Source organism: Solea solea, chromosome 21 (assembly GCF_958295425.1).
Source record: "Solea solea chromosome 21, fSolSol10.1, whole genome shotgun sequence".
NCBI classification, from domain to species: domain Eukaryota; kingdom Metazoa; phylum Chordata; class Actinopteri; order Pleuronectiformes; family Soleidae; genus Solea; species Solea solea.
The window spans coordinates 12,390,098-12,415,437 of NC_081154.1; the positions used below are offsets into that span (position 1 = coordinate 12,390,098).

The 25,340-nt window shown below is 41.2% G+C and overlaps 1 protein-coding gene across 2 annotated transcripts in view; it reads right to left on the reverse strand.

Moving 5' to 3' along the window:
• lhpp (phospholysine phosphohistidine inorganic pyrophosphate phosphatase) overlaps positions 1–25,340 on the reverse strand; it is a 52,897-nt gene that overhangs the window by 27,466 nt on the left and 91 nt on the right. Inside the window, exons 1-7 of one of the 2 annotated variants that reach the window (XM_058620631.1) lie at positions 24,435–24,862; positions 23,281–23,468; positions 22,396–22,549; positions 21,999–22,062; positions 21,787–21,879; positions 19,416–19,507; positions 1,455–2,084 (exon numbers count right to left, since the gene is read on the reverse strand). In XM_058620631.1, coding sequence (XP_058476614.1) covers positions 1,988–2,084; positions 19,416–19,507; positions 21,787–21,879; positions 21,999–22,062; positions 22,396–22,549; positions 23,281–23,468; positions 24,435–24,589 — 843 coding nt within the window. In that variant the 5' untranslated portion in view covers positions 24,590–24,862 and the 3' untranslated portion in view covers positions 1,455–1,987. Of the gene's footprint in view, positions 1–1,454; positions 2,085–19,415; positions 19,508–21,786; positions 21,880–21,998; positions 22,063–22,395; positions 22,550–23,280; positions 23,469–24,434 lie in introns of those variants that run through there. The other variant, XM_058620632.1, reaches the window with a different exon arrangement.

Here is a 25,340-nt window from a genome sequence, read left to right on the forward strand (position 1 = left end):
TGGTCATTATGAACCATAAATTATGTAAAAAATAAATAAACGGAGTCATCTAAAAACAGGCTCTGGCAAGAGATAACACCTGACCCGACTGAGGGAGCGTTTGACTGTATACAGCATTAACGCCGGGATGGTTGAAGGCAAGAAACTGCTGAGCGACCAGGTTTTTTGAGCACAAGAATTCACTACTGAAACTTTGTGGATTTCTGTTTTCAGTCATACTCATACACTGGACGGCTCTGCTTCCGAACAGCTGCACAGCTTGAGTTTTCTTGCGGTACTTTTATACGGCACTGTATATGTTGTATAAACGGAGCAGTATTTCTATCGACCGAAGAAACAGGAGCACGCTGGGTTTGCAGGAATTCTTTCTTTCTTGTGATGCGTTTAAGTGAAATACGATGTGGTGTCAACACGGGATGTTTTATTCTGAAAAGTAAACCGGATGTTTTATTTTCCTACTTCCTCTTTCGCTCGTGCGGCAACACAACCAGTGTATTTTGGGGGTCGTAATGTCTCCGTCTGTCTCGGCATAAAACAAATCACTTTCTACGTGAATGGCGTGAATGTCACACTGGAGAGTTGTGGAGATGACACACGATGATTTAAAGTTCACAGACTTCAGATTCAGATCTGTTCATAAGTCACTCACTACCATTTTAACGCGCGTTTCCAAATAAGAAAGAGGAATTTGGTACACTCGGGCTGTTTCATAATACTTCATAGCATTTCATTACCTTTAATTACCCAATAACATTCAAGCTTGTGTCAGCTAATGGTGAAGTGAACCAGAAAGGCCTCAATGAATCACATGGCGATGGGCTTTTGTTCTTGATGAATCCATTTGGTACACTGAAACCTCAGGGGCAGTGATGGAGAATCATTTGTTTTACGCCCCACTTCCAGAGGCCTCAATAATCCAGCTGGCACACACACACACACACACACAAACCCAATAACCAATTTTTTTTTTAAAGTCCAATCATTTTATCTAACCACACTGTAGCCACTGAGGTGAACACGCTCCATCTAATTAGCGGGAATCAACAGTGTGACTGTGACGGGACGATCCCCCATCGCAGGCAGCACGTACAGTCAAGTAAATAAAGATAAGCCGCGTGTATGTGTGATCCTTCACTGCGGAGATGGAGAGCTTGTTTCATTTTGTTTATAGAGGGGGGGGCGAGGAGGAACATGAGCTTGAGCACCAGCGTAATTCATCACACTCAGCTAAGTTCTGCATTTCTCATCTCTGGGACCAGCTCACTTCCCATTTTCAGCGATTTGTTTTCATAAAACAAAAGCTGCTCCAACACTGTGTCCAGTTTCAACCAGAGCCAAGGCTAAATCCCCCCCCAAAGCTTTGAGACCTTGAATCTTGAAAAAAATAAAAAAGTATGTGACAATGGCTGAGCCAAACTGGTGAATGCAGGAAGACAAATGTTTTCAACAGCTCATAAGCAAGTAAAATAGCTTTATTTATATTAGTCACATTGCTGACAACTCCCTGCTACTCTATTAGGACGGTGCATGTGGAGCGAGTGTCAACAGCCTTCCCTACGTTCAACAGGCTGCTGGATACAATAATCACTGCGTGTTCAAAATGGAAAACAGCTTCATTTCACGGTATCTATGCGTGCAGTCGCTCCGACAGGAATCTCGCAGAGCAGCATTGGCAAAGTCTCAACGACGGCGCACAGCTTTACTTTCCCTTCTAACCGTCAGTCGGCAGCTGGTTACAGACGTGTCAGCTCGTGGTATCTTATCTATGCCAGTCGTGTACCAACAAATGCACAGTGCAGCCACACAGGGTTCGACACTATCCCTCTGGGTTATACTTGTGCAAATGTCACTGGAGTACTAAAATGTCACGACGCAGTACACCGTCACGTTAAAACATACAAACCATGAGAACACACTACCAGTCACAAGCCCGTATCACGCACGGCCACAGTAAGTGGAACATTTTCTGGCGTCCCCCGCCTTGTCCTCAGTGCCCCCTCTGAGCGAGGATCATGTCCACAGCCTGGGCCAGATTGTCCACAGTGCCGTCAGCCGTCACCGTTGGGTGCCTCTCGTCACTGGGCCTGAGGGAGGAAACGCAAAAAAAAGACGGGCCCACACTTAAGGACACGCATGGCAGGAAGAAACAGGAACAAACAGACTCTATACAGAAGGGCCAGCAGTGAGATGCTATCGGCCGCGGTCACAATACTGAGCGTCTTCACTGGAATAGAGGAGGACGTGATGGTCTAAGGAGATTCAGGAAAGGCGAGGTATACACAGAAGAGAAGTACACTACGGCTGACGTTAAAGGGAAGGACTGTAGTGATAAATAGCCCCTCTATCCTCTCAGAACTTTTATTTTCTTCTGTTTTTTTATTGTATTAAAACTCACCTACGATCAACAGAAATGTACTAAAAACTTTCCCCAGTGAATTATTTGCTGAGATGTTATCGACACACTTCAGTGCAGCTGCTTAACAAACGCCCCTGCAGTGTTTTCTCTCCCCATCTACAGTGATCACACACACACACACACACACTGTTTTTTGGAGACAATTATATGAGGACTTTAATGAGAACTGTTAGTTGTGAAAACATGATCATTTGGTGACAAAGGTCAGTGGTTTCTGATACGGCGACAAGGAGCCATTTGAAAGATAAGCAATGCAGGAGAGAGGAACTATCACACTCAACAATTGAATGTATAATTCTATAATTCATTCAAATGTTACGTATCCATTCCCATGGACTCTTTGAGGGTCTTCACCCTGTCACAGGAACAACCAACCATTCACACACACTGAAAACACTATCAAACCACCACAGCACCACTCCAGGATATTTAATAGCGGACCATTTACAGGCTATGAAACTATGAACAAGATAAAGAAAATCAGAGTTTTAACTTTAACTCATGACTCAGACAAACTGATAACAGGCAGCCAGAAAACACTACTTCACTTTCAAGTGAATTTTTTTATTATTAGTGGGAATTGGTTTATTAATTAACTTTAAATAGACACATTATGTAAATGTATTTTAGGGCTGAACAGTTCTGACAGATATTGTATTTTATTTCAAGGATGGAAATTTAAAGATACAAACATGTATGAGTTTCATTTTCAAGAGAGTTAAACTGCGTCTTTTGAGTTTTGTTAATTGCGTCCATTTCAGCGGTGAGTTTGATTTGTTCATCCCAAACTGTGGATTCACACACATGTGATGAGTTAAACCCAACTATATCGCAAGAGTTACTAATATCGGTAAAATGAAGTCCGCCTTGTCTGCAACTGTTGGATGCACTTTGTCAGACAAAAAAAGAGAACAATGGCGTCCGAGAGCTCCTCGTAAGCTGTGAAGTGTTTAAGCTACGCGCGTGAACGCGATTTGATTGGCTGCCGTCTCGGCTTCTGCCACACAGAATGCAAGAAACGCTGCCTACATGTGAGTCGGCCACAGTGTTAATGGCAAAATGTATTCATATCTTCAAAAACCCAAATAAAGGAATATTACCAAAGATCACAGACCAAAAATACTACGAGGAACCACTAACCAAATCCCAAAATATGTTAAATAGTGGAACGTGTGTTGGAGGTACTGTCCAGTCCTGACCAACCCTCTCTTGCTGTTGCTATTGTTTGGCTTTGAGCCCAGTGATGGATACAGATATGGCTGTTTAATCAGCTGGTAAGGGAAACGTGATCTATTTGGTGTGGCACCAGGCCCAGGCCAACATGCAGGACCCTTTTCCTCCCCATTAGATCAAAAGAAGGAGACGCCCCCTTCATTCATCTGCAGGACTGCACAGGACTTCTTTTCCTGCTCATTTATGAAGTGGTGCCTATAGATCCTCCCTCTGTGGGCTGCCTTGACCAGGCTCTGTGTGCTGCCACTGTTCCCCAAGTCACGGGTTGGAGCTCCAGATGGGGAGGCTTTGTCTGGCTCAGGGTGCGCGGCACACACCACCATTAATCCTGCCCTCTGAGAGCTCGCAGAGAGGACCGTGGCAAATATTTGTGAGCCGCCCAAGTGTAGCAACAGAAAGAAGAGGCCTGTGGGCAGGGAGGGGCGGTGGAGGAGAGAGGTGCTGAATACTGAAGCTGCACTGAATACAGGCAAAGCAGTGCCATATGTTTACGCATGTCTGTCAGCCGCCAGTGCTTGGGTTACATGAGCTGGTCTGCTAATGGTGGAGGTGTTATGTCTCCTGTGCTGGATTACTCCCGCACCATTTTCTGCCTGAGGACTGATTGAGTTCACACGAGCTCACACAGACACGGAGCGCACACAAGCGAGTTAGTCGCAGGGCTCTTGGGTTTCAAACGGCGATCGAACCTCACCGTCCCTCCGACCCGATGCACCTGTAAATCTCCCCCTGCCTCAGCACTTTGGATGCGCAGGCATGTGTGCGGCGGTGTATTCATTTAGCCGCTTTCCTCCCATTCCCCATGAATAATGTACGAGTCGCCAGGTCAATGTGACCATGCAAAATTCAGCACATCGCAGCTCCGGTTACTGATGAGGTAATGGGCCTCTCGCTGCCTCGATGTCCTTCAGGTCAACACAATATCAATACACGCGAAGAGATACTGTAGGTTTGGTCTGCGCGCCTCATGGACACAGGGATGAGGTCACTTATGAGGTAGAACGTCGGCAGGAGCCAAAAACTTTACTTCAGAACTGCTGCCGCCCTGTTGAAAGACCTTCAAAAAAAGTCACCAGGAAAGTTGGTAAATGATCAGAAGGCTTACGAGTGGGCAGAGAACTTAAAGAACTTCAGAGGCAGCGGAGAACTCTGGATGGATTTACAGTTACCATAGTAAAGATGTCACTGCGGGAAATCTGGCAACTGTCAATATGCATTTTTAGGTTTTTCCAGGATATAAAAGCTCGACATTTATTACCTCCCCTGTGGGAGGTTATGTTTTCAGCTGAGTTTGTTTGTTTCTCTGTGAGCAGCATAAGTCAAAAGGATGACATTTTTTTTTTTTTGGGGGGGGGGTGTAGGTCACAGCCAAGGAGGAAATGATTAGATTTTATTGGTAATATGAGATTATAGTGGCGTAGGCCGTCACATATTTAAGTCTATAAAACATGGTGAGACTAGCGGTGAGCGCAGTTGCCGTGTGTGCGTGGGTTTTCTCCGGGTACTCTGGTTTCCTCCCACGGTCCAAAAAACAGGCAGGGGTTCATTGGACAGTCTAAACTGCAAGTGTGAGAGTGAATGGTTGTTTGTCTCCATGTGTTGGCCCTTTGATGGACTGACTACCTGTCCCTGTCACGTTATGCCGGCTGGGATCGGCACTGACGCCCCCCCTCGTGCAGGATAAAGTGGTAGACAAAAAGAAAGAATGAAAACACGGTGATACACTTTTATAAGGGACTTGGCTCCTCTGCGTGAAAGTGAACACGAGTGACTCATGCAGTGAGTGAGTGAGAGAGAACATCAGCTGGGCATAAAAGAGAAAAGAGCGATGATAAGTCTTTGTTGTACAGCTGACCTCACGGTAAAAAGGCAGGACAACCTTCCCGTCAGTTAATGCTTAACACTGAGCACATAGAGGCGCGCACACACACACACACACACGTGCACAGAAGGACACAAAACGGTCACATACACCTACATTCAGGTTTAAACACCTGTGTCTTCACCGCTTCACTTTTGCAGAGTGTGCAGTTTGCCTTACACGACATGCAGGCAAAGCAGCACACATGATGGCAGAGAAGATAAGTCCAGCCTGAGCAGACAGGAGAACAATGTTTGAACGCAGTGACAGAGCGAGAAGGACAGGGAATTTTTGGGGGGGAAATGTGGCTGGAAAACTGTTTCCCAGCAGCTGAATTTCAACACACAGACACATCTTGTGTTTGCTTTTTTGGAAACTCTGATGCTTTGAAATAACTCTGCATTCCTGTTGTTGACACTGTTGATCATTTTATGGGTGTAGCCAAAACACTGCAAAATTCCTCCTGGAAAAATCATTTAAACCCTGAGGTAATTTAGAAATGGCTCACTTTTTGTCAACACAACAGCAGGTCGGACAATCTGGGTTAATTTCAAGGGACATTTAACAGGTTCACCATTTTATTTGTGGCCTTAATTGCAAGTTGGCTAAAGCAGATGTGCTGAGAGTCTCCATGACACATGCAAAACAGACAAACGGTGTCAAAAAGAGGACATGGAGGGCGTGAGAAATGAGCAATGAGACTGAGAAGAGTGTTTCAATATGCTACATCATCTTTAAACCGGCAGTGCGTAACATTGGGGGATTTTAGTTGTTGATATTATTTCACCTCTCTTTGGTCTTTGTGAACAGAAACGATGTAACATCATTTGTTTGCTGTGTCAATCTCAAATTCCCAACTGTCGGAGCACTTGTGTGCATGCAGTTGCAGAGCAGGGGGCAGGTGAGGACAATAAGCACTTATCTCATTAAACTGCTGAATCACCTGGAATTTTGGAGCGTCAGAATGTATAACTGAAACCGTTGGTGGGAGCTTCTTTCTCTTTTCAGTACCTATTTGGCTATTACGAGTATCATCATTAGTAGTTATAGTATTCTCATTATTATTATGCTATGATTAAAACTGAAATCAGTATCATTTCTGGCCAACAATCTACGCTAGTACATGTATAAATGACACTGTAGTACTGTAAGCATGTCAGAACTGATTCAGAAGTGTCTAAATCTATAACTTAAAAGAATACTTCAAATCGGTGAAGTATTCGGTGAAGTATTCCTTTAATGCAACTGTTATATAGTTGCTCCTGGTCTCCCTCATTACCTTTCTGTCCCCCAGCTCTCCTCTGTCCCCCATTTCTCATTTCACCCCAACCAGTTGAGGCAGATGTCTGCACATCTTTGAGTCTGGTTCCATCAAAGATTGTTTTGCTGTTTTGTTTTCTCTCCACTCGTGCCGAGTGCTCGCTCACTGTGTGAACTGTTGGGTATTTCCTCTCTGAGATAATGCATGTTGTAATTTAGAATACAAATCAAATAAAAATTGAATCTCACTTTACAAGCGTAATGTTGCACTTGCCTTCATCTGTCTTGACATAAAACAAATCACTTCCCGCGTGCAGCGTGGGAATGTTGTTGGGCAACATGAGTGCTAAACACCACAGTGCTGAGAAACACACAGAGAGAGGAGAGAGACGTGTGGAGCTGAGACGCTTGATCGGCACTGTGTGAACTCATTTGACAATGTTTTGAGTGATTTGTTAAGTGATCTAAAAGCTGCACGCTTGAGTTCTAAAGTCCTTCTCTCCTGCACGAGTAAAACGGCAACGTTCACCGAGGCTTTAACAGTTGGGCAAAGATATTTACAAGAGCTGCAACAACGCCGAGAGGAGACCAGTCAGTCTGCCAGTGAGAGACGGAAAAACACTCAGCCCACTTCATTGTGTGGAAGTGCGTTTTTCATACCGCACCATCAGCCAAAACACTAGCTTTCTTCTTTTTTTCTAACTAAAGCAGACTATATACCATGTCCTGGAGGAGAACACAGCCCAAATACAACCACAGCCTTTATGTTCAGCCATGCCTTGTGGGTGACATAAGATACTAACACAAGACAAAGCTTTCTACCCCTCACCAGTGGAGGAGGAGAAGAAGGTGCGAAACCGCATGTGTTTTTTTACTGCTCCGTGATGTTGCAGGAGTTCTGGCCTTGAGGGTGAGAATGTGATCACAGCTCTGGCTCTAAAGGTCATGGGAGAGATTGATGGCGTATCAGGCTCCGTAAAAAGCAGAGCAAAAATGAAAAAGTAGACAACTCAAGCCAGCTGAGATGTTCCAGTCTGGTTTTATCATCATCATCATCATCCTGCTCATCTTCCTCTTCAGCTTCCCCCAGCACACATACAGTAACGCGGTTGACACAACAGCAGCTGTAGCCGCTTATTTAAAAAAAGAAAACAGTCTAACTGAACAGGGGAAACCACCATGTCACATGTGTGCTATGGCAACAGAAAGGACAGATGCTGAGCTGGAGCCTTCACATCCTCTGCTGTGCTCGAGGCCACGAATCAGCCGTTATCATTTTACCATGCAAACGAGGCTGGCTACTGATGAGTCATGGTGATCAGCAAACAGCTGCAGTCTACGGTTGTTTGTGCACAACATGATTCTTTCCAATGTAGCGCGACACAAAAGGGGATTCCCTGGTCGTAGCACCCAGAGACACTTGCTTTTTCCGTCCCGCTGCTCTCCGACAGCCTCCGAAGAGCAACGGCGCACAGAAAGAGTGTGTGCCCCAACTGTTGAAAACACCCACTGGAAAATGTCTGTCTTTCCCAACCACAAACGCAGCGCAACAGAACGTGAGCCATGATCCTTTGTAAAGTGTTTTAGCGGCTTTTACATCTAAATGGTGCCGACAGAGCAGCTCTCCATTTCACATATTGTATTAGACATAAATGCTCTGCCTGTTCAAGCAGCCATTCATTTCTGTTACCCGACTTCCCAATTAGGACTGCAACAATAAATTATTGTAAGTATTTATCATCTATTTTGTTTTAAATAGACATAACCAGGTCTCTTGATTTCTCCTTCACAAATGTGAATACTTTCTGGGGTGCTCTTCTATGATGGTGTTTCACTATTATCTGGACCTAATCAAGAAAGTAATTGACAGATTAATTAATAAAGAAAATAATCATTCGTAAATTAGATGCCATTTCACACTATTTAATTGGATACGTAAATGTGACATTGCTTTGTTCATTGACCACCAGTACTTAATGCTGTTGACTGATTCATTGCCTATCATCCGTTTCAACCATTTATCCACTCATTGGTCTATTACTTTAAAGCTTATACCAGGGAAACTAATAAATATACTTAAAAAATAAATAAATAATAATAATCCTACATTTACACAAGCTTGTATGGAGTAAAAAGTGATATCTCTGCTTGTCAGCTCTTTTTATCAGTCACAGTTATTCTGGCATAATAAATCTGTTAAATACTGCTTTCTTGGCCAAAGCTAAAAGAGTTGTATGACACTCTGGTAGTTAAGAAAATTAAAGGGTAATATTTCACAACTGAAAAGCCATTTCAGTGCTTTAAACTGTTTTGACGTGATAAGACTATTTATTTGGAAATGTGGTTGTTTCACAGCTGTTTCACAAGTGTTGTGCTCAATCCGCAGAGCTTCACGTGTCCTTGATCTAACCACACCCCTCTCTTCTTCAGCATGTCATCATCAGCCGTGCCAGTGATGGCTTGCTGAGCATTCATTTGCGAGTGTGCGTCTTCGCATTTCGCTGCGTGTGATTGTTTCGCTTGCGGTAAAAAAAAAAAAAAGGAGTGCTAAGTCAGCTGCTTCTAATACTGACAATTCAAACATTCTTGTGGAACTACTCACAAACTCTTGGAGAAATAAATATGGCTCAGGAAGAAATCAGGCAAAGCCCCAAGTCCCCCCCCCCCCCCCCCCCCCAGCCAAGGAGCCTAATTGCAAGACGGATTGGATCCCTATTCAAACAGCTAACGACCTGTGTTCATGTATTTAAGAGGCAGTGCTATGTTTCAGTCTGCCATCTGTGAGCTTAAGCTCTCTCACAAATTCTCTCCCACTCTCTGTCCTTTTCTTTCCCGTCTCGTGGGAGGAAAAGCACCGTTGAGGGCCTCAGTGGCCGAGGCCCGGCCGGCCCCTTTGTCTCGCTGTGGGAGTATAGTCTCACTGAGGGGGGGAAAAAAAACAACCCCTTTGGTTAATTATTAATATCTCATTGACTTATAACGCACGGCGGGCTTTAGAAGAGCCTGCAGGCAGGGGAAGCTGTCACCCCAGGGTGGTGAGGGATGCCAGGTCAGGCTCGGGCACCCAGTGGAGTCTCATCAAGCTCTTTAACCTCTTCGTGCAGCTACTGACACAGTCATTCAGAGTCTGCCCTCAGTCTTTGGTGCCCTGCTATGGTATTATCTTGGATTTCCTACAGTATGTTATTAATGGCACTTTGCCACTATACAGTTGTAGCTTGTTTTTTCATGAGTGATACCTGGAGCCTTTTTAGAACCTGCTCTGGCGACGCTCCAAGCGAGCTGAGACGATTCTAAAATGTGACGTCGTCAGGCTGTCGGCCACTGATTGGTCTGGAAGAGTCACGAGCACGACGTCCAATACAGGAATGAAACTGAACAATGCCGAATTGTAGAGCAGTTAAAAAGAAGTTTGAATCCCGAAAACATGCGTTAATGTCCAACATTTAGCAAGGAAATGTATAAAATGTCACTATTTAACAGAGGAGTCTGTTGTATTTAGCAACAGCACTGCCAAAAGCAGGCGATCACGAGCCGAATCACAACCCGTTCAGCCGTATTTTAATTAACTGATTCTAATGATTCAGTTACACCAAAATCAACTGCTTTGACCGTCACAAGGTTGCGTTTGCGTCACATACAAAGCGGCCTCGCGGCAATTTCGTGCAGCCAGTGCTACGACGACACCGCCCATGTTGAGGAGGTACTATAGTAACGGAAAACAACCTAAACCGCGTAGAGTCGAGCCGTGCTGAGCCATGCTACAACTGTATACCATTTCTGCCGCTAGGGGTCTCTTAATCGAAACTTGCTTGGTTCTACCGTGCCCTTCATGGGAAGAGCTTTGGTGAACGTGCAGTGATCATCCAGTCATCATACATTAGTATTAATACACACAATACATTGAAAAACTACTAACAAAAGACAACACAGTGGCTAGAAGTACTGTGATATTGTTACAGCAGACATGATTTAAGTGGATGACATCATTAAAAGGCGACACAAAAGGAAATGATCCATTATCTTCAATCGCATAGAAGGATTTGTACAGATTTAAATAACACTACTCAACAAAGCATATAATAACAATCTTGTCAGTTCTAGATGTTTTAATGCACAAATGTCTTTTCAAACATTTTTGTTTGTCCCCATTGTAACCTACTGCAATTACAATATAATTTTGATCACAGCTGTTGTCCTCCGAGAGTTAAAGGAAACAGCTGAGCCTTGTGTTTACACTGGAATAGTCTATTAAAAGCACTGACGTATGAAGGTAATACAAGGAAAATTAAGACCTAAGCAGGGAAGAAAAGGCAAAGGAGTGTTTGGTCTCGTGCCAACAGCACAAAAGTGCAGACTGGACAAGGAACTCATTCCCAGAATTGATTGTGTTTACATTCCCGACTAAGCTGTCATTTCCAATCCATGGGAATTGGATGGAAACATAGATTAGACACTAAGTTAATTAGCGGGACTGTTTTGTCATGTCACTGTAAATGCTGCCCCTGACAAATAATCTTACCAATTAAACAAGACTTTCATATGTTATCTGTTAAAAATGAGGGGAATGGAAACATGCATTTTCCTATCTTACCATGTAAATCTTTAAAGGGTGGTGAATTTCCTTCATACCTTTAAAGCCATTTCACTTGATTTTGTCATTATGTACAAATATGGTCATTCATTCTTTTTCTTGATTAAAGCGTTTTGCTACGAAACAGGCAAACCCAAACAGGACACACTGCTCTTTGATTTCTGTTCCTCTGACGATCCAGAGGACTTGGACACAAAAGTGGGTCCCTGTGGATTGTGCTTCGGTTCAAAAGCCGTGTTGTGCACATAGTGTGATCCACTGGACTGGTGTAAATGGAGTCTGTGAAGGCACACAGGCAAACAGACCTCAACGACACATTTAGAACCGCTGTAGCTGTCAAGTTCAGAGCCTACAGCCTCGGCAAAGAGGAGGGGATGAAATAACCTCATTTCCTTCCAACGCGCACACAAAACAAAGAAAGCGTGTGAACAGTAACTGACAAGACAGGACAGGGTGTGAGACTGTGCTGTTGTAGCAGACGCTCTAAAATGCTTACACATTTGTCAAGTGTGGTTCACAAAGGTCAAAACAGAGCAGACGTGCAGAGGAGATGCAACTCAAGCATAACCTGCTCTGGCACAATGAATCCAGTTCGACAAAGGAGAGTTCACAAACAAGGCCTTGATATATAGTTATACGTGGAAACACTCCGGGTCTGACAGGCGCATACCTGAAACCTTACATTACCAAAGCCAGTGAGGCTATAGGACACCAGTGCAAGGCTGAAAGATACACTGGGCTGAAACAGAGTATGGACCTGAAAGCTAAGGTGCCACCACAGCCGTGCACAGAGGACACGGCTGCCCTGCGTCACAGTTCTGCACAGAACAAAGCCCAACCATAAATCTAACACTGCTGTGTCGCGTTCATGAAAACTGACATCAGATAGGTCGGTCATGTCCGTGCGGGGGGAAACGTGATCTTTCAGTAGAAACAAAAAATGTTTTTTTTTGATTTTGTAATCATGTTGATTCAGTGTGGACTGGATTTACACAAACAAAATCATACATCTTACATGATGCACACAAGATAAGAAATGCCTAAAACAAAAGAGGCATCAAAATGGCGATTAAATATCACTTTGTATGACATGTTTCATTGATTTAAACACAGAATATCTGGGAAAACTCTCAACTCTCTGCGGAAGACAGTTAGATTTTTATAGCTCGGTTACTTTCAGAGAGTTGTTCAAAAAATAGCTCATGGTTATTTTGTTGTTGTTTTCCTATTTGGACAGACCAAAAACAACAGGGGTGACCGTGTAACAGGAAATGTGTGTCCCTGAATAACTGAAGCATCCACTTCACTTCAAGTTTAGGTGGTTCACTGTCGTGGTCATGGATCAAGAAACAGAGCAATCTTGTGAATTTATTCCTGCATCAATTCAGATCCACTAAATATGAATTAGTCATAAATTCTTTTGACAGTGGGATCTATAGCTCACTCAGATTCTTCCCTCAGGTTCCTGGGCCACAAGCTTTCCTAGTGAATTCATCCTTCCTTCTTTTCACAACTTTATAAGTGGGACTAGACACGTGTTAAAGATTGATTCCTCTGGACCGAACTCGAATTGGATCAGATGGGAATGATTTTAAGCGTTATTAAAGCCATGTGATACTAAGATCTATCTTCTTTCATATATGAGCTGTAGCATTCAACACAAGTGTCTGACGTCTGTGAAAAAAGCAGAGGACTTCCCTCGTGCATCAAGCCAAATACTTCTCACACACACTCTACATCCGCCTCAGACCCTCTGATAACTCTGATTATAAGAGCAACAGTTGCAGCGATAGTTGTACATATTTGCATATGGGCCATCTGCTGAGAACAGTGTGTTCTAACTGGTGTTATTCAGTACACAAAACAACATCAGTGCATTACAATACCAGCTTTGATGATAAGCTGTGTGTGTGTGTGCGCATGTTACACACTTCTCAGTGGCAGTAAAAGTGCTCACATGGTGGACAAATGCACTGTAATGCCAGGGAGCCGGAGTGTAATTTCCTTTCTATATTATCAGAGCTTTCTAATATGAAAAATGAAGTTGTAAAAATAAGCATCCTACCATGCCAAAGCCAAATTAATGTCATAATATTTAGACTGTAATTTACAAGCACCAAAGTGGGGGTAGGAAAAAACCAGAGGTAAACAGGTGTGACTGATAATTCAATCACCATTACATCCATTATTTCCACAAATACAGTTGATTAGGCGAATGAAAAAGGATCGACTGTTTGCTTGTCTCTGCTTTGGCTGTGTGTGCGTGTGTAACGAGATATAAAACAACTAATTAACACTTGCAACCCAAGATATTTCTGGAATGTAATAACACTCAAAAAGTGTAATGGATTATGAAAGGTCTCTGTATTGTTTCCATTCAGCATGGCTTGAGTACAGCATTGAAGTAATACATTTGTTTTTCTAAACAACGTGCGAGCGTGGAACTATGAACCCACTCATATCGTGCAGGGGGGGAGAAAAAAAACACTGAAGGAAAACTAATCTGTACGGTAATCACATGGCCGCTGAACCCCTGCAATGCTCACTTCCTGTTGTGTCCCTCTGTGCCGGCTGCAGACACACAACCAGGGTGCGGTTTCTCTAAAGTGGTTCACAGTTTTTATCATCGGGGGCTAATTCTGTCTGCAGAGGTTCAGTCTGGCTCAGTGTGCTCGGAAAACAGCTTCCCAACACTCACATTAGCAGCGGAGCGTTTGGCCACAGGGAGAAGTTTACACTGTAAAGCATTTTTAAGATGATGGCTGCTGTGTGAACATGTTTGTTGTGACGTCTCTGCCAGATTCCAAAGGGCTTCCTTTAACTCCCTGGCCCTGGTTCAAAACGACTTTATCAATACTGTGTTGGTATGCGATACATCACACCTGTTTCCTTCTCAGCAGAATTATACACGTAAAAAGGAAGGCGATAGAACAACTACCTTGATTATCACAGGCTGAGAGGTAAAGGCAGCATGCCAAGATTAAAAGCTTCAGAAAGCAATTAAAGTGAGTACAAATGGAAGGAACAGCATGATGGGAACCTGCCTTCAGGAGGCTTCTACGATACACAGCGCTGCGACAGTTCCTTGATGATAAGAGAACAGAAACAAAGAACACAGGACGAGTGGACGCCACAAACCACAGGGGTGAACTGTGCAGGACAAGGACAACATACAGGAGAGACAGCACCGGGAGAACAGGGACAACATAGTCATCACCTGACTAAACTGTTCGTGTCGGTCACTGGTAATGTATCTCGCACTTGGCTAAAGGTGATATTTGTTAAATATGTGCAACAGTTAGCGATTAAAATGACTGTCGCACCGTCTGTTTTATTTTTTATAAACATTAAACCCAATTTGGTTGAGTGCGTCAGTGAACGTGTGTGTGTTTTCGAGCGGCACACAGTCAAACGCACATAAACTCAAACAGACGACATTGATTACATAAAGTGTTGTGGGATATTTCACTGACTGCAGCGTTTACAGTACAGTATGTAAGCGTGAGTGACGTCTAATGGTGAAACGGCAGATTGCACCAAACAAAGGGTCCAAGCGTGTCAGGGAACTAAGGATGTCATTCTCCTTGTTTGCATAGTAAGATTCCTTCACAATTTGCAAAACACACTCTGTGGTTAGTTGTTGTTGTACATTTGGGCTCCTGCATAAACATTGTGGCACACGATGACAGTAGAGTAAGGCCCTTGCTATAGTACATATTAATTCTAATTCTAGGGTTACAAAAACCAATCCACCAATACACTTAACCAAATGTACCCAGGGCTATGAAATTCAGTTTCTGCTCATACAATCTCTGAATGTCACACACACTTAGAACCCTCACACAACCTGGTGTTGATCTCTCTCCCTGCAGTAGCCACTGACACTATTATAAAACACAATTCTACATTAAAGTGTTTGACATGCAGCTGTACTGTTGTGACTACATTCATCACTACAGAGCCGACAGGAGTTGGAGCAGACTGGTGCAGTGTCGGCAGATTATTCTCATGCAGATGACTAACATCAGCAGTTGGTTCTCTTCCACTCAGTCTAATTTCCAACCACTTTTTGGTGGTGGTAGGCCCCTCTTTGTAAACCTGTTCTACATTAAAGAATAAAGGGTTTTCTGGCTCCCCCGAGACAAGTCTGCTAACTGACGCTTGTGATTTAAAAACTAGAAAAGTTTTACTGCATGCAGAACACCACCCTGTTTAAATGACCTCTATATTATACCTATAATCTTTACAGCAGTGAGCTGCAGGCTCTGTAATGGCACTTTGTTTAGCCAGTGGTCTTGGACACAGTAACATAGTAAGCACTGTTTTATACCATTTTTTTTTTTAAAAAGTAGAGAGAGCACTAACACCTCAAATCCACTCACATGATTATAGCATGTGCCCACACTGTGACAACCTCACTATGATAGAAATAAATCTGATAAGTGAAAACAGTACATTTTCCAACTCTTCCAACTTGGTTGCCATACGTTGTCACTTCACTGATAATTTGCGATGTAGAACAGCAGGTAGTGAACGACATGCAAAAATAAGAACTCATGTGTCATACAAATCTACACACAAGGTAAAGAATCCCAGGCCGTCTTCCTCGCTGAGAGAACAGAAGTCAAAGGATTTTCAAAGTAAGTTGATATGATTAGATTTGTCCATGATTTATGTCTTTTCCCCTTCCTTCCTTGTCACCGGGCCTGAGGTATTTGAAGAAGTCTCTTTTCCAGGCGTGATGGGAACTGGAGGCCTGCGCAGCATCTGGTTGACTTGGAAACAGCTGTGTTTTCATAGATCTGACTGTGGGTTTATAGCTACTCCCAGCAAGCCTGGGTTCACTGGGCCCATTTGGCTAAACAATGCTAAATCTCACGTCTCCCCCCAACTCCCACAGTCCCCACAGAAACACTGCTATAATGTCACTGTTTTTATTTTGCTTTTTTGCCTTTTTCGCTCTCACAGAATGTGCACACTGCCAGTCTGGTGAAGGATCTTGGACATTACGAGGTGTCTGTGTTTATCAAGGAAATGACAGAGCCACAACTTTTAATTTGACACACTTCTGTGTACTTGCACTTCCTGTAACTGGCTGATGATTAGAGGAATAAATCTATTCACACAAAATGTCTTCTTTCACTGCTCACACACAAACATGATGCAATAACAAATGAATTTGACACTATAAATAAATAACCCCTGCTTTATTATCATGTGTTTTCACAATTCAAACCCCATGGACGTCACAGTCCATAAATCTGGACCACCACAGCACAAACACAGCACGCCATGTAACTTAACACTGATTCCAAATGTGCTCTTCTGTGGCCCACTACTCTCACCAATTCGCTCTCATTCAAACAAACAAACCAGTGATATCCTTTTATCTAATTTATCCAGCGTTCAGGTCAATGTGTCAGCACACTGGAGGCAGAAGTGAACTGCTGGGAAAGGAAGTCACATAAACCGCATGGATTCAGCAACAAATACACAAACAACACTCAGCCTTCTATGCAAACAATGGCTCATAAGCGTGCATGGACGTGACAGTAACACACAAAAACACTGGTGAGTAAAACAAACGCACACATGTTCATTCAAACAGGTTGTACAGTGTGTGACTGTGCCCTTAGCACAGGATTATAGCTAACTGATGCTCAAGCAGATTACTCAGCGTTCTCGCGTCACGTGACTAAAAACCTGCATGCCAATGCGCAGCAGTGGAGCAGGTCAGCAAGTACGAGACTCTGCAGACTAATCAGAGTTCTAAGGCCAAACTGAGCCGACAGCGATAGTCGGACACAATCAATCGTGTCTCTGTCCTAATATTGCTCTTAGAAGTCATCACACTTCTGAATGGAAAATGGAAAATGACAAAAAGCGGCTATTTTGATCCATTAAGCACCATTAAAAAAAGAATATGAACTTAAACGGTAGTATATTCAATGTATACAACTTCATTTATACTTCTTATCACTTGTGTATTAGTAACACATAGAACATCAGAAAATGTGATTTAATGCACTACATTATGTGAGCTAAAATAGCAAAACAGCACTAGTTTAGCAGTTTACAATTGACTGTGCACCACTGCAAACAAAAATGTCACTAAAACATGACGTGATTGTGGTGGTATTGAAACCATTAAGATAACTCTTTAACACCTAAGCCTCAAAAAAAAAAAGAAGAGCCTCAGACTTTTTTTTTTGCTTATTTTAACCATAAAAGGGTTATTTACAATTTACTGCATGTTAACAATGAATAAAACCAAAAGGTTTTATTTATTAACACTGTAGTTGCACACGGACACCAGATTTTGTGTTAAATTTGAAATTTGAACAATGTTTAACATACTTGAAATAACATTTGTTCAAGGTTTTGTCTCAATGTCCAAAAACAGGCCAAAAAATGGAAACTTATGTACGGGCATTTTTCCAACTCTCTTCTCTCTGATGACAAAGACGCTGATTCACCGACTTCCTGCAACAGTGTGAGTGAAACTACAGTAATAACCACATGTTGGCTTTGACGTGCAACTTCTCAGCTTTCAGAAACCGTTGGAATTTTTCAGAAGCACAAACCGTTGCGTAATGTGAAGTTCGCTTAAAGGGTTAAGTTTATTGGTAATGTTGCAGCCTCACCTCACCCTTCCCTTCCAAGAACATTGAAAGAACCTATGTAGCCTTCATTTATTGCAGTGGTTCTCTATTATTTTCTGTCATGCCGCCCCCCAAAGGAAAGAAATGTTTTCACGCCCCCCCGAACTGAAATTTGAAAACCTGATAATTTTTATTTATTTATCTATATAAACCACTGTATGAGTTGTCCTGCCCTGCCTCTCACGCCCCCACCCCCGGCCCCTCAATGCGCCCCTCCAGGGGGGCCCGCCCCACTATTTGAGAAGTAAAATCAAAACTGATAAAATGTTTAGTTTGTCCATTATGGGCTATTGTAAAAATATGGTGATCCAAAATGGCGGCTCATTCTGAGGTAATGAAAATGAACAATTCATACAATCAGGTGATTTTACACACATAAAAAATGAGAAAATGTATTTTATTTTCAATTTCTGCCAAATAAATATCATTTCACCTAAAGTGTACACACCGGGCCTTTAGGTAACGAATCTTAATAGTTGCTCTACTAGTGCTTCACATTAAGGGGTGATGTGTTTAAAATGAAGACCAGAACTAAAATGTAAACTAATAACAGGTTTCAGTTTTCCACTCTAGTTTCTTTAAATATTACACATAAGTGCACATATTAAACTAAGGGTGGGGTCACATTCCACAAGGAAAAAAAACACCTTTTAAACTACGACTCTGAACATACATGAAAAGATGATGTAATGTGCAGCTCTGTTACAGCGTCCCCCCCCTCCCACTTCCCTTCATGTTTCTGTTTTTGCCATGCCATAACTACTACATACATACAGTCCATCTTCTAAAATGATCAGCCATATGTTTTTGTAATTACAGTTACGGCATGAGGAAGGCGCCACTGTTAATCTCTAGATTTGGAATCATAAATCCATTGGTGACAAAAGAAGTTGTGAGCATTGGACATGTGGAGTGAATAAAGACATTTTTGACATATTCTCAATCAAATAAACAAATGTGGAGGACAAGAATGAGGTGGTTGGTTCACAGGAAGCCTCATGTTACAGAGGAAGGTTTATCTTACAGCGCTGGTGTAAGGGCGCCCTCTTGTGACAATAAGATGAACAGATTTATTTTGCTGAACATGATTACACCAGCCTCATTCAACACTATATTCAAAAAATCGGGCACTGTAAAACTAATTTAAAACTATTCCTTCTTTTGATTGCTTCACATGTGCTTTTTCTTTTTTTAAAGCACACAAATTCAAATTTGAATTGATGCATTTCTTTATTTTAGTGCATAAATCATGAAGCTGTGAACAAGTGAATCTAGAAAACAATTTAAAGGCCAGTTTGAATGAACACCAGCAGCAGCCAATAAAGAGTCATGTTTAGGTTTGTACTGTGTCAAGGAAACTTAAGTTCACTATGTCACTCCATCACTGACCTGTATTTGCCAGTCCGGACTTGTACGCCTTTCATACGACAGTGCTGGGCTCCACCGACATCGTTCACCAAATCGTCCCCAATCATTAAAGTCTGCAGGAGTTAAAAAAAAAGTAACATGAGCACTGAATTAAGCCTAATTGTACACTTATGTGAGCATAGTTTATATATAATAGGAAAGCAGACAAAAACAATAACCACCTGCAAAATACTGAACAGAACACATGACAAACGCGACCTCCATAACAGTTACAAATTCTATTTAAGATGAATGTCTCATTTCAGCCTTCTGCCTCAATAAAACTCTCCCCATCTAGGTCTATGTTTTTTAAGTTTAGTATACATTCTTGCAAAATAACCTTCAAATTAATTGTGTCCGTCTACGAGAAATTCCCAGTATCACTGTCAGGAAACCTGATTGAAATACAGATTACTCAAACAACATTCATCAGATAAAACAATAACCCATCTTGATCTTGAACATCTCTTCTGTCAGGAAAGTCTTTTAGCTGAAAAAGTTGTGAAAATATATGCAATGTTGATGTATAAAGATATAATATATCAAAATATCTTACGGAATAATACTCAAAGATATACTTTTTTGGGGGTTTAGCCTGGCCATTAACCTGAAGTGAATGTTGGGATGGAAAGTTAATTTGACCTTTGTGATTCCTGCAATGTTTAAAACCCCGTTAAAAAGCACTTTTTTATTGCCTTTAGTGGCATTAGTGATGCCCTCTTCTTAGTAGAGCTGAAACGATGAATCGATGAATCAATTATTAATCGATGAATCGATTATTAATCAATTACTAAATTAAACGACAACGATTCTGATAATCGAATAATCGGTTTGAAGCTTTTTTCATGATTAAAACAAGAATTCCGATTGTTTAAGCTTCTTAAATGTAAGTATTTTCTTCATTTCTTTGCTCTGGATAACAAAGAAATCATTAAAAGTCAATGATTTTGGTTTGTGGACAAAACAAGACATTTGAGAACATCATCATTTCCAGGTTTGACGAACACCAATCAACATTTTTTAAGGTTTTCTGATATTCTGAACACCAAACGATTAATCGATTAAATAATCGACAGATTAATCTATTACGAAAATAATCGTTAGTTGCAGCTCTACTTCTTAGTAAGTCGTGCCCTTTTCCTGAGGTTCATCAGCACCCGACAGATAAGATTTCAGTGTGCCGTAACCTTCTACTCAAGTTTCTTTTTTTCAAACTGCTCAGCCATTCTCCCCTCTCACCAGGTTTTCTTTTTCCACTGTAGTGAATGATCCACAGGTCAGTATGCAAACAAGAAGGGGAGTAGGGTTCAGGAGAAAGTCTGAGTTCCAACAAGCTCCTACAAGCTCCTGATTCAAAAGAGGAGCGTCGTCAATAAACTGAGTTTTCTAACTAGAGCCTAGTTGTTTGCTCTGTGATAGGAATCTGACTTCTGACGTGAGGAGAGGCTGATGCATCAATAGATTTGTACCTACTTCCCCTGTTCTTTCACATACTTTTACTGTGTAATATCTCATAGGTGCAATTCACACTTTTAAATTTGCTCGTTTATATTTTTTCTTTTGTTAATATTTATCCATATTTTTTTAATATGTTGTGGTGTTTGTATCACATGCAGATTATTTACCTACACTTTTACTCACTTCACTGTGTTGCTGTTCCACTGCCCGTCGAAGGGTTTAAGTGCCAGTGTGTAACTTCTGTCACAAAAAAACTGTTACATACTCAGCACTTTACGCTACAAAACTGAAGTAAGAGCGTTCATTGGTACTCGAAACATATCCTGCCTATTCAAATGGAGGCCCATGGGCCACATTCGGCCCATAGCCAACTTCATAGTGGCCCAGCCTGTGGATTCCAACAGAAATACTGAGAAAAATCTAGAGAAACACTTTTCACTGTCCCTCAAATATTCTCACTTACATACGACCTACAGTAGTCAGCCAGGTTTGATAGCACTGATAGTTTTCTGTTGTCTAGTTTCTGTATTCTGTTAAAGGTACTGTGAGATGTTTGTGGGTCATATATGACATATTTTGACCTTATTTCAAAGAGAAACAAATGTTGTAATATTGTGCACCTTTTTTATTTCATGCACTTTGCGATGTACCTTAGATAACAAACACGTTTATTTTTTTTATTTAAAATAGTTACAGCTAATACTATGCACTTTTTTGTGCACTTTGGGGTGTGTGAAGGACAGGTATGACCAAAAATAATTGTTTTATTATATTTTGAATGTACTTTTTAAAAATGTGTCCTCACCTGCTGCTTACTGGCTGCAGGAAATGTTTGGGTTTGAAATTGAGGCCCAACTGAGTTTGTAACTGAATAGTAACAGCTTCTTCCACATACCTCGCAAGGCTGGAGGCCCATGTCACTGAGAACACTCTGGAAGAACATGGGGGAAGGCTTTCCAATGACTTCAGCCTCTAAATCACAGGCATACTGGAGAGGATGAAAAGATATCTTGGATTAGGCAGCGTTCTTCACAAGTACAGAAACAACTGCTGTTATTTCTTCTTATTGAACATGTCAATGCACAATATGCACCTACAGCACTGTACCTCCAGAGCCTTCATGTAAACCCCAACATCTAGTTTTAAACCATCTGTCTCCTTGTAGTATCTCCTACAAAAGGTATGAAAACAGCACAGATAATCTGACCAGTTATAAGACACTGTACAGTTAAAGGGACACAATGTAGGATTTCAACCTTCAAATAAATGTCTCCAAGATTATTACTACGCAACTTCTGGTTTCAGGTCCGTGCCACAAAAAGAACTAAACAACATTCTATTTTATGGCATTTCACCCCCAAAGATAACCAGGTGGAACCATTCATTTAATCAAGTGATTTAAACAATGGCTTATATAAGTGACACATTATTGGAGATGCCGAGAGCACATCCTACATTGTATTACTTGGAATAAGTGATATACCAAGGACAAATATTTCTTTACCCTCTGCCCAGAGAGAACAGCACTGGCTTCTCCAGGCCCATTAGGACCCTGAATGCCTCATTCAAGTTCTGGTAGGAGAAGTTTTCAGCTGCATCTCCGATGACCACACAGTTTGGGTTGGTCTGGTCAACACTGTCAAACTCAGGGAGAACTCCTGCAGAGTAAACACACAGAAGGTGGACAAGTTGAACAGGTTGAAGGAGTTTCACAGTTTTGAGCAATCCACCCTACCTGTCATGTAGGTGTGATTTAGTCATTTATATGCTCACCCCGACATAAAAAAACAATTCCAACATCCAGTTTCACAGTGAAGTCAGAGAAGGTCTCTGTAGAAGTATTGTCAACCTTTTCCTTTTACATGCATTACATACATTACATGTACATTTCTGGGTCATGTCTTATACAGACTTAAAAGGCTTTACCTTCCCAAATTGCTATGGAACAAATGTGATGCTACAGTGTTTGCAGTGAATGAAATGTGTAAATTCTTATTTATTTTACATTACATTATTTTCCATTTTATTAATGTAATAAGTTAGATTTATCTTTAACATTATGCCATACTGTTTAATTTGTATGTTTATGGTGCTGTATAAAGACAATTTTAAATAAATAAGTTGAGAAATACAGGCAAGTCAGTAAGGCAAAATGATAAAACAAAGAATGTGTATCTGTGTGAATGTGTTCTATTTGTTGTAACATAAACCTGTTATTGGACCATTTTCTCAGTATTTCCAATATAGTGAAAGAAATAATAATAATGACATAATCACATCTGCCCTGAAATCCAGCTGTATATTTTTACACCCACTAAAGTGCAGGCTAAAAACCCTGAGGTACTGTCTTAATAGTGTCGGGAATTTTGACTAATGAGACATTCCTTACCATCATAAACCAGCAGGTGAGGCCGCAAACCTCTCTGCTTAAGCACAGCTACTGCTGCAGGAGAAGGAGAGAATACCTCAGACACAGAAATGTCAAAGCCCAGCCTCTGCAGCTTGGCCACAAACTTCTCTCTGGTGGCCTGGGTCTCGTTGGTGCAGAAGCGAAGCTGCAGATCGGACGTCTTGAGCCTTTATGAGAAGAGAGAATAGATCACAGCTTATGGCAGCACAGAGAAACTGACATATTAACTGTTATGAAAACTGATATTTGTCATTAGGGCAAAGAATCCTTTGATATGATACATATACATTATATATTTTGTGATATACTGTACTTAACTGTATAACTGCTGTATAACTGTATATTTTTGCTGTATAACTGTATATTTCTTTATTTTTATTTCCCCACATCTTCGACATTTTTTTTATTATTACTTTTATACTTTTATATTTATATTTATCCTTAAGTGTGTTTATGTTTCGTACTACTGACTCGTAGAACCCGCACAAGATTTCCAATGTGCCTGGACTGTCTGTTTAAGCACAAATGGCAAATAAAAACCTTGAACCTTGAACCTTAAGGGGTGGCATTAAATAATTAACATATATATTATACATATAAATATAAATGAATATAATAAAGTTTTTAATATACATATCAATATCATTTTGAGACATAACACATTAATTTGAATGATTTTGCCTCAAGCATATCAAATGTTTTTGGCTTAACAGTTGTTTGTTGTAAATATGTTGTAATATGTTTTGGAATCTGTAACTATATCACATTTTTTAAAGATAATTATCGATTTATTTAAAAATGTTTAATCTTGAGCGCGTTGTTTATGTCCATATCGCCCCGCCCTAACGGAACTACTAGAGGAGTGGGAGGAGGGTGGCGGAGCCTACTGCCAACTAGCGGTCGGAGGCTTAAATACAGCACAAAGTCACTGTGAGCAAACCACTGCCAAGAATATTTCCGTATCTTCAAATATCTGTATTATCAAACTTTAAATATAAAGAGTTTGTTTTTTCTAAACATGTAAAAAAAGACGCTTCAGTAGTGAATAACCAAGTGAACGTACTTTGCTCCACACACCCACGGGGTCCAACATGCAACCTGTTAAAATGCTCCAACAACGTTTATTCACTCACCTTTGCACGGCTTCAATGGAGCCGGGTATAGCCACGCCGTCGCCCTCCCCGCTGTCATATAAGACGCCGCACAAGTCCAGCACAACACCTTTCAAACTCTTCGCACAGTCTGGCCAGCCTCTGTCAGCCATGGCGACGTGAAACTCACAGCGCATGCGCGTGACGTAACAAAAACACAGCTGTCAAAATTGTACGGCCACATTCTGCACACTGAGAAAAAACTAGAGAAATATATTCCCCTGTCTCTCAAAGATTTTTAGTTTTTGTATTCTGTTTAAGGCACTGTGAGATGTAAGATGACTAACACATATGTTCTGATTTAATTGGATATTCGCTACAGGTATATGAATCGTTTGCACAATAAATAACAGTCAAATAGCAAACGTATTTTTCTGAAACAAACCACAAAAGAAATGTATTATGTTTTCAAGTAAATCAGTAATGATGATTAGAGGTTGACTAAACCCAATGACCAAAGCTGATCTTCATAAATGTCGTTTTTTTTTATGATTAGCACATTTTCTCTTTAACCCTCCATCTGGTATAAACATAATGGACTAATAACATAAGATGCTCTAAAATTCCAGCTGACATAGGGCGAAAGTCGGGTACACCCAAGTTATGATTTATGTGTTTTTTTAAAATTTATTTTGATAATCATTTTGCATCCTGAAACAAACACTTTTATTTTGGCATTTTATTAAATATGGTCACCAATAACATTATTGCGATACATTTATGGAATATTGTGATATAATTCTACTATAATATAATATCACCCATCCGGACTAAACAGTTGCTTTTCTCCAATTTAAAAAAAATGTGTCACTTGAGACGCCTGATCTAAGTAACACCAGAGGCAGGTCTAAAATAAACCAATAAACTAAAACCCTAAAACTAATGATA